We start from the raw sequence: 16,704 nt of genomic DNA, 5'->3' as shown, positions 1-16,704 counted from the left end.
TTAATGATAATGACGTGCAACGGTAAGTAAATTAGATGGACTGTATTGGTTATTTATGTTTCATTATCGAAACGGTATTTTACCTATTATGTCGTTTATTATGGTATTATTATTGAATTAGATTATTAGTGTGTTTTGTTTCCTAAATCAAATTACACTATCTAATACAGAATTGTACAAATATATAGTGCCATACACACAACCATCTAAGTGTTAAATCTCCCAACATTAGATCTACACTCTTTATACATTCAATAGATAAAAAATAGAAACGAAAAGACAGGTGTTTCAAAAAGGTGTGTCATAAATTAAATCACGCATTCCGGGGACAAAAATAAATTGATTGAATCCAACTTACCTTAGTACAAAAGTGTACACAGAAAAAGTTACAGCCCTTTGAAGTTACAAAATAAAAATTGTTTTTTTGCATTATCTCCTAAGCTACTTGACATTTTGTAATATAAATGGACACGTTACCTTCTTGTTCTGAAAGCATTTTTCATACAAAAGAAACAACAAAATCTAAACACACAGAAAAAATTTAAGGGGGGTGTACAGCCCTAAATCACCCCAAACTTTTGAGTACATTCAAATCAAATGAATTTTGTGGCATCATTAGTTTAACACATTATTTTTAAAACTTTTTTGCCTCCTATTACTTTTTCGAAAAACTAGGTTTTTCCTAATTGGCCATAAAATTACAATTAGTTTCTACGGATACAATAATTACAAACAGTTCCATCAATAATAGTCAATAATTTGAAGCTATCATTTATTGTGTGAATAAGATTAATATTAAAAATTTTGATATTACAATGGCCTACACATTTTAGGAAATGGTAGATATGCATTTAACTTTGGGTAAGTTGGATCAGATTAAATTATGATTTCAATAAACTATCGGGAATATCGTAGGTGAATGTCAAGGAAATAGTGCAGCAGCCGCAAGGCGCAATCGAAATACACCCGATAGACGATTATTTCTGACTATTGATCGTCGTTTACGGGAAACGGGTACATTCCAACCGCAAGTTGCTGGCAATAGTGGTCGTCCAATAATGGATGCAACTGATGAAGACATTTTAGAAATCATTGAAGAAGTCCCTGGAACAAGTACAACGGTAATAGCTGCTCAACTAAATGTTCCTCACGTAACAGTTTGGAGGCGTTTGAAGGATCAGCTGCTTAAATCGTATCATTTAACAACGGTTCAAGAGTTATTGGTTGAAGATTATCCTAAAAGGATTGGATTTTGCGATTGGTTGTTAATGGAAAGCGGGTAGCGGGTAGGAACTCCTTGTGACAGTCCTACCAGGGAAAGTGAATCAATCCCTGCCCTCCGAGATTCCAGGAGTTTAATGACCCAGGAAACTAGTGCCTGCTTAGGGTCCCTTGTCCAGGGTCACGGATGAAGACCACAACGGTTTCCACGGCGGAGAAGAACATCTTCGGTACGGTGTGTACGGCGGAAGTGGCGACCCCGATTTTAGGGTTCGTATAAAATCAAAAGGGTGGACGGAACCCGTTAGCGGTAGATCCCGCAATCCGTCTAGGAGAGGGACACTCTGAACCCAAATCCCTGGTCCTCCAGGTTGGGGGTTAAGGCATTGGGCTAACTCCCCAGTACTTGTAAAAAACATAAAAATGTTAAAAAAAACCCAATCACACGCCTCGGAATGGGACGGCACAACAAAGACGACATAAGCTTCGAAAAAGGACACGATTTTTTGGTACATGGAACGTTTAAGGTATATCAAAAAACTCAATGAAGTCTTACATAAATTAACAGAACTAAAAATAGACATAGCAGTCATTACCGAAACAAAAAAGAAGAGAACCGGCTCTGAAAATCTAGGAAAATATGACCATTTCTATAGGGGAGTACCAAAAGAATGTAGAGCTCAACAGGGAATTTCTTTAATGATTCACAGAAGACTAAGAAAGTTCATAACAACCTGGGAAGCCATAAATGAAAGAATAATTAAAGTAAATATGTGTCTTACGGATATAAACTAACAATTATGTCAATCGCGGGAAATAATATTAATGGGGGGGGGGGGATATTAACAGTAGAGTAGGAAGAAAAAATGCGGATGAAATAGTAGGAAAATACGGAGAAGACACCACGAACAACAATGGTGAAAGATTCATAGATTTATGCAACCAGAATCAACTCAGAATCTTAAACGGATACTTTCCACATAAACTGATACACAGCTATACATGGATTCAAGAAACACGAAACATAAAATCAATAATCGATTATATTGTAACAAAACAAAAAACCCGACTGAGAGTACAAGATGTAAGACTCCAGAGAAGCGCAACATGCGGTAGCGATCACTATTTATTACGTTCAAAAATACACTTACCAATCGGAAAACAACAGAGAGAAACACATATAGACATGAACAAGGCAGAAAAGATACAGGAATGAAGATACAACATCAAAAGCCTAGATGAAGAAAGTACCCAAGACTTATTCAAAAATAGGTTGGATGAGAAAAAAATGTTTACACGAAGCAGCATTTGAAGCAATGGGATACTACATAAAGCCCAAGGTAAACAAACCATACTGGTGGGATAACAAAATAGAGGAAGAAATAAAATGTAAAAGACAACTATACCAACAATATTTAAGCTCCAAATCATTACAAGACAAAATCAAATATAAAGAAAAAAAAGCAGAAGTACGAAGGAAAATATCTAAGAAGAAGAACGAGTCTTGGGAAAGAAACTGCCAACGAATAAATACTTATCTAGGAGGAACCAGAAGCCAAAGAATATAGAAGTAATACAGAGCATAAAACCGAAAGACTGGGAAGAGTATTTCAAAGGACTTTTGGTAGAGAATAGAGTCGAATTTCAAGAACATAGAAATCAAAACCAAGATAGAATTTCAATAGTCGGCTTGCCAATAAGATTAACAATATTAAGCACCCGGACCAGGGGATATACCCGGAGAATTGTTTAAGTACGGAACGAACAAATTGTACGAATGTCTTCGACAACTATTTCAAGAATGCATAAACACAAGCGAAATCCCTACGGAATGGAAGATATCATACCTCAGTACTATACATAAAAAGGGTGATAAAAATAATTGTGAAAATTACCGAGGCATAGCTGTAACCGGATCTATGAGTCGAATATATGGAAAGTTTCAAAGAACCGAATCGAGAGAGAATACTTAGATTATGAAGCAGAAGAACAAGCAGGATTTCGTACGGATCGATCCACTATTGACCACATTTTCTCCTTAACCCAGATAATAGAAAAAAAGATGGCACGGAATCAAGAGATTCATATGTTCAATTCGACCTACGGAAAGCCTACGACAGAGTTTCACTGAAGAAGCTGTGACAATCAATGGAAAGCATGAATATTAATATAGAATTAATATAAGCCGTCAAAGTGTTATACAACCAACCAATAACAAAAATAAAAGCAGGGACACAAATAACAACAGGAAGAGTATGATATATGGGTCTAGAAGTAAATAAAAAGAAAACCGAATACCTGTGCATTGGAGTAGAACAAAAAGATCTCATATTAGACGATAACACCACGATAAAGCACTGCTGTGACTACAAATATGTAGGTATCATTATTTCACAAGATGGAACATTAGACAAAGCCATAAGAGAGAGAAATACGTCAGGGAGAAAAGCCATCACAATGTTAAACAGCATTTTATGGGACCAATCCATCAGCAAATAAAATAAAAAGAGGATATATGAGACTATAGTAAATAGTATCACTTAGTACAGCTGTGAGGTATAGCCACTGAAAGAAAGAACACTGGCAACGCTGAAAGCGACGGAAATGGATTTTTGGAGAATAGCTGCAGGAAGATCTAGAAGAGAAAGGAATACCAACGAACGCATTAGAGAAATAATGGGAATCAAACGAACAATCACAGATGACCTAACAACAAAACAACTTATCTGGTTCGGACACATACAATGAATGGATGAACAACGAATACCAAAAGAAATATTAAAATGGCAACCAGAAGGAAAGAGAAAACGAGGTAGACCGAGAAAAAGTTGGAGCGAAAGAATAAATAAAGAACTGAGAGAGAGGGCCATAGAAAAAGATATGGAACAACCGGACTAAGTGTGGCGATTGGAAGTCGGAAAACGGCGGAGAACGTTATAAACCGACAAGTAGTAGTAGTAGTGTTAATGGGAAACACTCGAAATGTTAATTTTATTAGAAATATTTTGTTTACCGACGAGGTAAACCTTCAGTAGAAATAGAATAACAAACCATCATAACGAGCACATTTGGGCCTACGAAAATCCTCACGCCAAAAAAACGACTCATCACCAAAGGACTTTCAAAGTTAATGTTTGGGCAGGAATTGTGGATAACAATCTACTTAATAGGCACTGTATTTCTTCCCAACAATTTAAATGGTGATAATTATTTGCAGTTCTTGGCAAACGATTTATTTATTTATTTGGAAGAAGTGAGTATTGCAATAAGGCAAAATATGTGGCTTCTACAAGATGGCGCTCCACCGCATTACAGTAATGAAGTCCGGGAATACCTTTGCAGGCAGTATCCTGGTCGGTGGATTTGAAGGAGTCGTTACGCACCTATTTCTTGGCCACCCAGAAGTTCAGGTCTTAACCCCATGGACTTTTGCTTTTGGGGGTTTATGAAAGAGAAAGTGTATTCTGTAACAATAGAGGACGAACAACAATTGAGGGTTAGAATAATTGAAGCTGCAAATCAATTTCAAAATATGATTTTTCAGCTCATTCGGCTTTCCTTATTAAAATACCGAATGTGTATTGAAGAAAATGGGGGTCATTTTGAACATTGATTGTAATATCATATTTATAGAGGCTATAGACATTCTTTGTACTTGTTAATTCATTTAAGCCATTTATTTAGTTGCACGTAATTTTTTAAAGGTTAATGAAAAGAGCCGTAACTCAATAAAAACTGGTTTTTCAAAAAAGTGATGAGACAAAAATTTTTTAAAAATAATGTGTTAAACTAATGATGCCACAAAATTCATTTGATTTAAACGTACTCAAAAGTTTGGGGGATTTGGGGCTGCACACCTCCCTTAAAATTTTTCTGTTCGCTTAGATTTTGTTGTTTCTTTTTTATGAAAAATGCTTTCAGAACGAGAAAGTAACGTGTTCATTTTTATTACAAAATGTCAAGTAGTTTAAGAGAGAATGCAAAAAAACAATTTTTATTTTGTAACTTCAAAGGGCTGTAACTTTTTTTGTGTACACTTTTGTACTAAGGTAAGTTCGATTCAATCAATTTATTTTTGTCCCCGGAATACATGATTTAATTTATGACATACCTTTTTGAAACACCATGTATAATTGGTTTTATTATAACTTGCACGACCGGTTCCGGCCTATACAACAATATCTGCTCATTTTCTCCATAAAAGGTTACTTAATCACTAAAAAAGAAATGCTACAATTGTTATGAGTCTATAATGAGCAAATTTATATGGTATAAGTATACGAGACCCTTATCAGTTGGCCCAACGTTAGATTGATAAGAAAATTAAATTTTAGAGAACAAAAATAAAAGCACAGCGTAAATTTTAGAAGTTTTAATGCATCGAACAACATTTTTGAATTTCCTTATTATAGAAAATATTTTATAACGTAATTGATTAAACAGAATAATAATAAATTTAAAAAAAACGCATGGAATATGTAATATGGTTAGTGTGACAATTGCAACAAATTCGCGATTTCCGAATTGAATTTTCCAGAATTAAAAAATCTAATAATGATTGAACAAATTTTCTCATCGGTAACTTTACATCAACCCATTGTACAATCCACAAACGACAAAAAGTTTTACAATACTACAAAATTCATTTGACATTAACTGACAATATTATTGTTTTCATGTCGTTTTCATTTTTCATAGCTACCTCTGGATTTAACGTAATTATAAAAGAATCAACTTATGTTGACATAAGTGAATGCATAGCCAGGGTTTAGTGAATTTTTTTTATTTTTAAAAATAAATAAAAAACCATAAGGATAATGTTTTTAATAAATATTAATAAACATGCCACATTAATTAATATGGAAACTTATAAAAACGTGCAGAGTATAATTTGTTTATGGTAATCGACATAAACTGCAAATTCCCAGGTGGGCCAACTGATATGGGAAGGGGCTCGTACTTACATAAGGGTACAAAGAGAATGGTTTATAGTAGGTATACTACCTGCTCGATTTTGCCACGGTAGTGCTGGTATAGAAGATATATAGAGAGTAGATGAGTAGAAAGAAAATAAATCTTTAAACGACAAGTTGAAATTTTATAAATATAACAACAAGCTTACCATATGTAAGACTGTAGCAGACACCGTAGCAGTGTTAATTATACTTCTTTGTCATAATGACAATCTAGTAATTCACGATTGCTCTTTGATAATCATAGAGAAAGTTTTTAAAAGCATTTTAATTGAGACACTAATCTCATTAATGTTAAGTTGTCAAAATGTCAAAAATGTATAAAATTATGAGACAATAGAAATAAACATCCCACGAAAGAAAAAGACAATGAGAAATGAGGAAATTAGCACGAGATATGTGATAGAAGATATAAGTCAGTGCACTTAAAGCAACAAAATAAAATAGAATCGACATATAGAAAGAATATCAGAAAACATCACTATAGCAACAGACCGATTTCGAAATGAAAGCATACTAGGACTTCCGAAGAAAGTGTGATATTAAGACAACATCAATGCAAACTAAAACCGATGGTAAAACAGACGTATGCTTATCAAAGAAGGAGAAAATTGAAATGTGGTATATTAAGTAAAACTAGTAATAATAGCAACGTTGAACATGATGTTTGTTACTAAAATCATTTTTTTCTATCACGTTTAGGTTTGCGACGACCAATGGCATCATTTCGCTATCAACGTCCGTTTCCCTGATATTCAACTCTATATTGACGGACAGCTGTTCAGAGCCGAAAAGAAGAATCCTGAAGTAATCGACGATTGGCCTCTTCACCCCACCAAAGGAATCAATACTACCCTTACTGTTGGAGCTTGCTGGCAAGTAAGTATAAATAAAAACTAAAATATACAATCAGTTTTCTTTTAACTCTGCCTTCTTTGATTTTTTTCAACCACTTCGATAACTTTTTTTTAGAATTGAAATTTTCCTAGCCTAATATATCTTTCGTCAATATTCATATAATACATCTGTAATACATCTTTCGACTTACTCCATGTCAACAAATTTCCACTTAAACCCGCAGATCTATTGTATGTATAAAATTTATAAGTTAAAATAAACTGATACATGATACTGATTATTCTAATCCTATAGCTTTGGAGCAAACTCTTCATCATTTTTGTTTTTTCATCATCATACGCATCATCTTTACTAAAAAAAATATTCTTAGTCTTATATTCTTCTTAATTTCTACTTCCTATCCTATCTCCCATAACTTCCTGCACTGTCTCTATATCCTATCTTTGATTTTGTGCCCTTGGTATTTTACTTCCCAGTCTTTAAAATTTTCGTGTTTAGTAATAAACTTTATTACATTTTCCTATGAACTTTTCTGATATTTTCAATGCATTAATTTCTTTCAGGGTTCCGATAATAAGATGAGACACCATTTGAAAGGATATTTAGCTGGACTGAGCATCCTTCTCGGGGAAAATGAAAAACCAGAAGTCCTAAGTTGCCTTCATCAATGCAAAGAAAGTTTACAGGTAAAGTATTTCTTCATATTCTAACATACATAACCAATCAATCAAGGTTGAAAGATATTATCATACTACTATAATTAAAAAATATTTTTAAGATTGTTGTTGGCGTTGTTTAGGCTATAGGCCATAAGATACTGTGATTTAAAATTGCAATCTCATTCAGGTACCCTCTATGGAGCTACTCCAACCAGGCATGGAATTATTGACCAACTCAGACTTGACCGAAGTTACCGTCGAAGGAGACAACCGCACAAACTTGGAAACTCTCGTTCGCAAAATTGGATACGCCAATACGAGAGAATTCCCGACGCCGGGCCGAAGGAATTTGCGTCTCACCACCACAGTTACCTGCGATAACGGCAAACAAGTTAAAGTAAGATAATTATCTATAAAAGTTTATAAATTCGTTATTGACTTTCTTATATAGGGAAATAAAAATATACATGTTTTTCTTTTACGAATCAGCTGATATAATTTTGTTTTTATTTTCGTTTATTTTATTTCGTTTCTTTATATTCGATGTTAAATATTAAAATAATCGACTTTGGAAACCAGATTGAAGGCTGTTATTGAATAAGTGACCGTCAATTCATAATTTTGTTTCAAAAGGTAAAATGTAGATGACTTTTAAATATATAAAGATTTATAAAGAATGAATCATAGTAAAAATTTACATCAATGTATTCATTTTGAAGTACAATAATTGTTTAAGCAAAATTGTAGTCGATCGCAACAAAAACTTAGAGCCACTAAATTAAGGTCAGAAAATACTTACAAAAATAAGAGAGATCAAACCACACTATAAGACACTGCCGAGCAACTTAAACGATCTTACGTTATAATCTCAAACCTATACTGATATGTTTGGTTTGTATGAATTTATTACATAAAAATAATGTAATAAATTAAGCATAAAAACTTTGACTATTCACTAGTGTGAAGGTTCTTTAAATCAATGGGATATACAATAAAATATTACATTACATGTAGCTAATGTAATAGAAATATTTTTGTAATATCAGTTGGCGCTAATAAACATAAGTTGATACGCTTGAAAAAATGTGTCTAATGTTTATAGTCACTAGTCGGTCAAATATAGGAAAAAGTTTGAAATCTCGATTTGGGAAAGCGTCACAACACTTCTTTTTTGTTACTTTCCCTATAAAATGTAATAACATTTAGATAATAGATAAGATGTTAAATATCAGTTATGTTTAAGAAAAAAAGTTTACACATATAAAAATAAATATAATTTAACTTACATTTTTAGTATCTCAATAGTTACAGTATCTCATTCGTACAAACGACTGTTAGACTGCAGAAAAACAATAAATACTCCACCTATTTTACTAATGTAAAAACTAGTTCGACTCTGTCTTGCTGCGAGAACGCACTGCAGACAATTAAGTGTTTTTAGTAATGTCGGATTTCATCCTGTCGTTTGTAGATTGACGAAGTAGTTTTTTCAAACTGAACATCTCTTTGTCGGAGTGTTCTATAATACTCCAGTCGTCAGAGACGAAAATACCACTGAACCTCCAAAAATCATACGAACAAGATGAATTTTGCCGAAAATGTCAATTTTAGGACGCTAAAAAAGATGAAAAAAAAGTTTACAACTTTTACCCCCGGGCTTTCCTCTAAAACCCCCCACGTAGAGGTGGGAAAACGGAAAAAAATCGATTTATCAAAAATCTGTACGCCATAGAAAAAAATGTTTCAAATAAAAAATGTAGCTAAGATAATTTTGAACAAAAACGTTTATTAGCATTTTTTGTGTATAGTCCGACAATATATTGAAAAAGGTGACTAATACATTTAATATGACAGCTGAATTGTACGAGGTCTAAATCAAATACGCCGTTTACTAATAAGAAAATCAACACAAAATCAGTTCACAACATTTTTATTGATCTCGTACATTTTACTCGATGATATGCGGTCTTTTACAGTGAGCCCAGCTATAACAACAAATGCATTCACGATACGTTTTAGCAAATAATATTTGGTCACCACAAATAATCCGAATTCGTAATTATTCACTCCTTATCAGTGGCGTTTCATGAAAGCGTGCTTAAAAGTCTTGTATTAAAATTTGAATTTATTTGAGAATTTATTGAATAAAATAAAAACAGTTAGACTACGTTTTTTTTAATAAAATGTTTAGATAATTTATTGCCAAATAACAAATATAACAATTGTTAGTAAAAACGTTTGTATTTATACGTATTTATATTATGATTTTTAATCGTAAAGGCTCTGTACTGAGGTATTAAGATTTTAGAATTTGTAAATCTTAAATAATATTGTTCTAAATAAAATTGTTTTAAATTGGAAAAACTATTTTGGTCAAACTAGTGTACTAGGTACAGTTTATATATGTGGTTTACAAGACTTAAAAACCGATTTTAATCGCTTGAGAATGTTCTAAGGGCTCTGATTATTAACGAGTGACATTGAGTACCTAAAGTTAGCCAACTGTAGCGTCAACTACAGAATGCGTGTTACTTTTAAGTAATTGATTTGTTGCGTATCAATTAACTGAAATAAAATCTTAAAATAAATAGGTTTTAACTTTCAGGTATTTTATTTTGTTTCATGAATTTATGCAATAAAATCTTTAGTGTTTCTATAAACTATTCAATTTATGATGATATAAATAAGCTAATATACAATAAACTAATCACAACTGAACCAAATTTTTAATAATCTTAAGAGGTGGAGTTATAACCTCTCCAATTAACTTGTTTCCACACCACCCATGGGGTAAAGTTTTCGGTGCGTTTTATTTGTACGTGGTGTCCCCAATAGGCCTAATCCACAATGCAATATTCATTCAGAGTCTGTTTCTGACTGAGATGAATTTAAATGAGATTGTTTTATTATAAAAGTAATCAATTTTTTCACAACACTGGTAAATGTGACTGTTTCAATTAATTTTAAAAGCACATATGTACCTCATCTATCTAGCTATGGAAAGCTCGAAACGGAAGTGGAGGATCAAGTGAATAAAGCAAACAGAGCCGCAGGTTGCCTGAATGAAACAATATGGAGAAATAAAAATATCGGAAAAGAAATGAAACGTAGAATTTACAAAACAGTCATCAGACCAATAAATGCGCGGCAGAAACACGACCTGATACAAAAAGGACAAAAAAATGTTAGAAATAGCAGAGATGACAACCCTTTGAAAAAACGATGACAAGACAAGGTGGGCGGCATTAATAACTGCGTAAAAAACAGGTATAATGGAATGGCTACATAAGCCGAATGACAACAAATAGAGTAGTAAGCACGGCGAGAGACGGTTCTCCAATATGAAGAGGATCAGTGTAAAGATCACGAGAACAATGGAATGACAACTTACTGGAGGCACATTGAAAAAACAGATAGTCATATTTACACAAAAAGAAGAAGAAAATATGTACCTCATAATTTTCCAAATTATTTTACTCCATTGATTCTGCAGAACTGTCTGAATCATTTGATCCTAATTGTATTGTCACAGGCTCAATAACAGTATCCACCATGCCGTCCAATCTCCACATATCGTCTTCTACTTTAATAACATGGCTTATCGCATTGTTCCAATCAGTTGAATGTATATATTGTCCAAACTGGCTTGCAAGAGGCGGTGGACATCAATAATTTTAAAAGTGACATTTTCTCGAGCTACATATCCTTTCATTTGTGCCCAAATTAATTCTATTGGGTTTAGTTCACAATGATAAAGTGGTATTCTTAACACGGTAATGCCATGAAATCTAGCCATTGTATCCACAGCATACTGACGATATGTACTACGATGTTGTCTAATAATATTCATTAGCTCCATTTTAACCATATTGTTACGATAAATTCTGACCCAAAACAGATGCCTACCTGACACACGATGGGTCCCCCTTTGTAATAAAAACAACAATTCGAACCTTCTGGAGACAAGCCGATTTAACCATACCGGTTCTGAGAACAATTCGCCGCTCTGTCTAGAAGGCCGTAGACGTTTCCAGTCTAACAGTAGTGAATATATAACAGGACTTTTTGGAGAATAGAAAACAGTTAATTCTGAAGACGCGCTCGCGATAAAATGTTACGTTCGCTTTTTAATAAATTATGTATATTTAGTGATAAATAAATTAATATCAGTTATTGTGCTTTTTAATGAATTAAGATAAGAACAAGACATTATAAATTAAATAAACAATTAATAAATTCACAACAAATGGTGGCAGAAGTGAGATCGAACATAAATTAGACTTATAATAATAATACAAGTGAATATAAAATAAATTGTGAAAATGACGACGATTTATGAGCTGACAGTGACTAATTTAAGAAGACATCTTGAAGACAGAGAATTAGCTTCTACCGGAAAAAAGGCTGAGTTAGTCCAACGACTAAAGAACGCTTTGCTAGAAGAAGGACTAGATCCAGAGACTTATATATTTGAAGATGCTGTCATCTCGTCGATTTCGAAATTAGAGAACAAAGTTTCTGGTGACATCGCATCATTAGAGAACAAAGTTTCTGGCGATATTTCGAAAGTTTCTGGTGACATCGCATCATTAGAGAACAAAGTTTCCGGCGACATCGCTTCTTTGGAAGACAAAGTTTCTAACGAGATTTCTTCGCTGGAAAGCAAAGTCTCTGCTAATATCTCTTTGGAAATCTCTAAAGTAACTTCTGAGATGTCTGCCCTCGACAATAGAATGTCTTCGCTAAAAAACCAAGTTGCTGCCGATATGTCGGCCTTCGAAGAAAAGATTAAAGAGATAGAAAGGAAGATGGAGGAAACCGGGACAGCAGAGAGAGGAAACAATCCAATTACAGTGGAGACAAAAGAAGACGAGACGAAATGTAAGTTGGAAACACGACCGAAATTTGAAGGAAGTGGAGGTACTGTCCATGTGAAAGTCCCAACTTTCGACGGAAAATCATCATGGAACAACTACATGAAACAGTTCGAATCAGCCGCAAGAGCAAATGGATGGTCTGAAAAAGAAAAGGCTGTAAACCTGACTATCGCTCTTCGAGGAGATGCCTTAGATGTGCTTCAGACCATAGCCGTAGAGGAGACCGATGATTTCGAACAACTGAAGAAGAGGTTAAATATGCGATATGGCCACGAACATTTGGAGCATGTATATCAGTCACAGCTTAAAAATCGTAGACAGAAGAAAGATGAGGCTCTTCAAGAATATGAGGTAGATATTGCCAGATTAGTACGATATGCTTATCCAACAGCTCCCGAAGACATGATGGAAAAATTGGCCGTTCAAACGTTTATTGATGGTCTTCGTGATCATGAAATGCAGAGAACACTACGATTAGCTCGTCACAAGACGCTGGTTGATGTCTTATCCGCCGCCCTCGAATACGAGTCAGCTACGCAGGCCTCTGGCGGGTACAGTAAAGTTAGGACTGTAAAAGAGGAAGGAGATGAAGATAAACTTGACCAGCTCGTTAATATGATGAAAATTATTACATGCAAGAAAACGAAGACCATAAAATCAAGAAACTCACCATCAGGAAAACCAGAACGAGGCGGCTTTAGGGGAGCAGCTTCGACCCGGAACTTTTCCAAAGACCCTCTTATACTAATAGCATCTTTGAAATGTCGTGAAGATAGTGTATATGTAGATGGAGAAATAAATGGTAAAAGACATACGTTGTTGGTGGATACCGGAGCGACCAGAACCATTATACGCCCAACAGTTATAAACAGCCGAAAGAAACTGTTACCAACGAGGTTGCGACTTCGGACCGCTACAGGTGAAAATGCCAACATTCATGGAGAAATCCAGGTACAATTGGGAATTGGAGCAGAAAAGTTTGTCCATACTGTTATAGTTGCTGACATCGAAGAGGATGTTATATTAGGAATGGACGTAATGAATATGCATGGATTCCAATTGGATTTTAAGAATAAAGTAATCAAAGTTGGCAACGAGGAAGTATTTCTCCATCCACATAATGACAACGCTGTGCAAGCAGCCATTAAAGAAGATATTGTCGTGCCTGCGAGAAGCGAAACGATCATAGTAGCGCGGCTACAGGGAATTGTGGACGAAGGGAGACCTGTTATGATGGAGCCTTGGAACCACGACGATGAGGTTGGCCGTGGAATCATAATTGGAAAGGAATTGGTGACTTTGGCTAAGGAAATTCCTGTGAGGCTTATCAATGTCAATGACTACCCAGTGACCATCAAGAAAGAGACAAAAGTATGAACTTGTGTACCTGTGACATCCATAATCCGTCAGGCGACAACATCTGATAATTCCAACGACAAATTCGACCAAATGGTTGCAGTTGCAGGACAGTCTCTAAATCAGATTGAGAAAAGGAAATTAAGGGAATTTCTGCGGCAGTATCGTGATATTTTCGTACCGAAAGGAGGAAAGACGGGAAGAACTACCGTTGTTAAGCATAAAATTGATACTGGTAATGCTAAGCCAATTCGTCAAACAGCTCGACGATTACTACAGGCGAAGAGAGAGGAAGCTGAAACGATTGTTCAGGAAATGAAGAAAGACGGGGTGATAGAACCTTCTACGAGCCCATGGGTCTCTCCGGTGGTCCTGGTTAAGAAGAAAGACGGAACGACGAGGTTCTGTGTGGATTACCGTTTGCTGAACAACGTTACCACGAAAGATAGTTATCCTCTGCCTCGGATCGATGACACATTGGACACATTGGCTGGAAGTAAATTGTTTTCTACTTTAGATTTGAAGTCTGGATACTGGCAGGTAGAAATGGACCCAGTCGATAAAGAAAAGACAGCCTTCACCACAGGATCCGGATTGTGGCAATTCAACGTTATGCCATTTGGACTTTGTAATGCTCCTGCGACATTTGAGAGGCTTATGGAAAATGTGTTGAGAGGGTTATCTTGGAAAACATGCCTGGTTTATTTAGATGACATAATCGTCTTGGGGGAGACATTCGAAGATCATTTGAGGAATTTAGAAAACGTTTTTAATCGACTTAAAGCTGCCCAATTGATGCTAAACCCCAAGAAGTGCCAGCTATTTCAAGGTAAAGTCAATTATCTGGGTCATATAGTCAGTAAAGAAGGAGTGGCCGTGGATAAGGGAAAAATCGATTCCATTAAGGAATGGCCAAAACCAACTGACAAACATCAAGTGAGAAGTTTTCTTGGACTATGTACTTACTACCGGAGGTTTATTAAGAAGTTTGCAGATATCGCTAAGCCATTAACGCGACTTACAGAGAAAGCAAAAGAATACCGCTGGGATATAGACTGCCAAAATGCCTTTGAAACGTTGAAAAAGCATTTAATAACAGCACCAATTTTGGGGTATCCACTGCCAGAAGGAGAGTTCATCTTAGATACGGATGCAAGTAATGTGGGAATTGGAGGAGTGCTGTCTCAGATTCAAGGAGGACAGGAACGAGTCCTCGGATATTTTAGTAAAGTTCTTTCAAAACCTGAGCGGAATTATTGCGTCACGAGAAGAGAACTTCTAGCAGTAGTTAAATCAGTAGAGCACTTCTATCAATACCTCTATGGTAGAAAGTTTCTAATCTGAACCGACCATGCCGCCCTTAAGTGGTTGATGCAGTTTAAGAATCCAGAGGGTCAGATAGCCAGGTGGATCGAACGACTCCAAGAATACGATTTTAAGATTGAGCACCGGGCCGGAGTTAGCCACAGAAACGCTGATTCTCTTTCCAGAAGGCCATGCCCAGCAGAGTGTTCCCACTGCAACAAAACGGAATCCAAGGAAGCAGCAGTGCTAAGAACGACGATTGTCAACGACGACTGGACGCCTACTAAGATAAGGGCAGAACAAGAAAGAGATCTAGTTAAACAGAAAATCCGAAAATGGAAAGAGGAAAACCGTCGACCACCTTGGCAGAAAATATCAAACCTATGCTCAGTAGTTAAGACGTATTGGGCCCAGTGGGACTCATTTATCATGGAAGATGGCTTGCTCAAACGAGTCCTGGAAAATGATGACGGTTCAGAGAAGAGAAGACAGTTGGTGATCCCAAAGAGCAGAATAGCCGAAGTACTTCGTCAGTTACACGACAGTCCATCGGGAGGGCATTTTGGGGTAAGGAAAACCCTTCAGCGAATTCGGGAACGGTTTTATTGGATGAACAGTTCCGACGATGTAAAAGACTGGTGTAAGAAATGTACTATTTGTGCCACGAGTAACGGGCCTTACCGAAAAAGGAGAGCTCCTATGAGACAATATAATGTTGGAAGCCCGTTTGAAAGAATAGCTTTGGACATCGCTGGGCCATTTCCAGAAAGTGAAAATGGAGGCAAATACATGCTGGTAGTAATGGATTACTTCACTAAGTGGGTCGAGATTTACGCACTTCCAGACCAGAAGGCCGCCACCGTTGCAGATAAGTTGATCCAAGAATATATCAGCCGATTTGGAGTGCCTTTGGAGATACATAGTGACCAAGGCAGGAACTTCGAAAGCGATCTATTCCAAGGAATATGTGATAGACTAGGCATGAAGAAAACAAGAACTACCGCGTATCATCCGCAATCGGATGGTATGGTAGAACGAATGAATAGGACAGTTGGCAAGTATTTGACAAAGATGGTGTCCGATCATCAGCGAGACTGGGACCAATACCTTCCGTTCTTCACAATGGCCTACAGATCTGCTGTTAACGAATCAACAGGCCAGACACCAGCCAAAGTCCTATTCGGACGCGAAATGCGACTACCTTGTGATCTCGAGTTTGGATGTAAACCTGGAGAAGATGTAGCAGGTGAAGATTATGTGATCGAATTACGAAGAAGAATGGACGATGTACATGAGTTGGTCCGTTCCCACCTTCAGATCGCTAGCGACAGAATGAAGAAACGGTACGATACACAAGCCGAAAAGGGTTGCTTTAAGAAGAACGACGAAGTATGGCTGTATAATCCCAAGAAGCGAAAAGGTTGTTCTCCCAAATTGCAGCAGTTTTGGGAAGGT

General features: G+C 35.9%; 1 protein-coding gene across 1 annotated transcript in view; it reads left to right on the top strand.

The window, feature by feature from the left end:
* The window catches only part of Cals (calsyntenin 1), a 457,567-nt gene that overhangs the window by 421,961 nt on the left and 18,902 nt on the right, over nt 1-16,704 (top strand). Inside the window, exons 8-10 of the mRNA XM_072526238.1 lie at nt 6,897-7,073; nt 7,616-7,738; nt 7,899-8,108. Of these exons, the coding sequence (XP_072382339.1) occupies nt 6,897-7,073; nt 7,616-7,738; nt 7,899-8,108 (510 nt within the window). The remainder of the gene's footprint in view (nt 1-6,896; nt 7,074-7,615; nt 7,739-7,898; nt 8,109-16,704) is intronic.

Source organism: Diabrotica undecimpunctata, chromosome 3 (assembly GCF_040954645.1).
Source record: "Diabrotica undecimpunctata isolate CICGRU chromosome 3, icDiaUnde3, whole genome shotgun sequence".
In the NCBI taxonomy this organism is placed as follows: Eukaryota; Metazoa; Arthropoda; class Insecta; order Coleoptera; family Chrysomelidae; genus Diabrotica; species Diabrotica undecimpunctata.
Note: the sequence above shows the minus strand (reverse complement) of the source record. Positions and strands in the feature narration are given on the sequence as shown.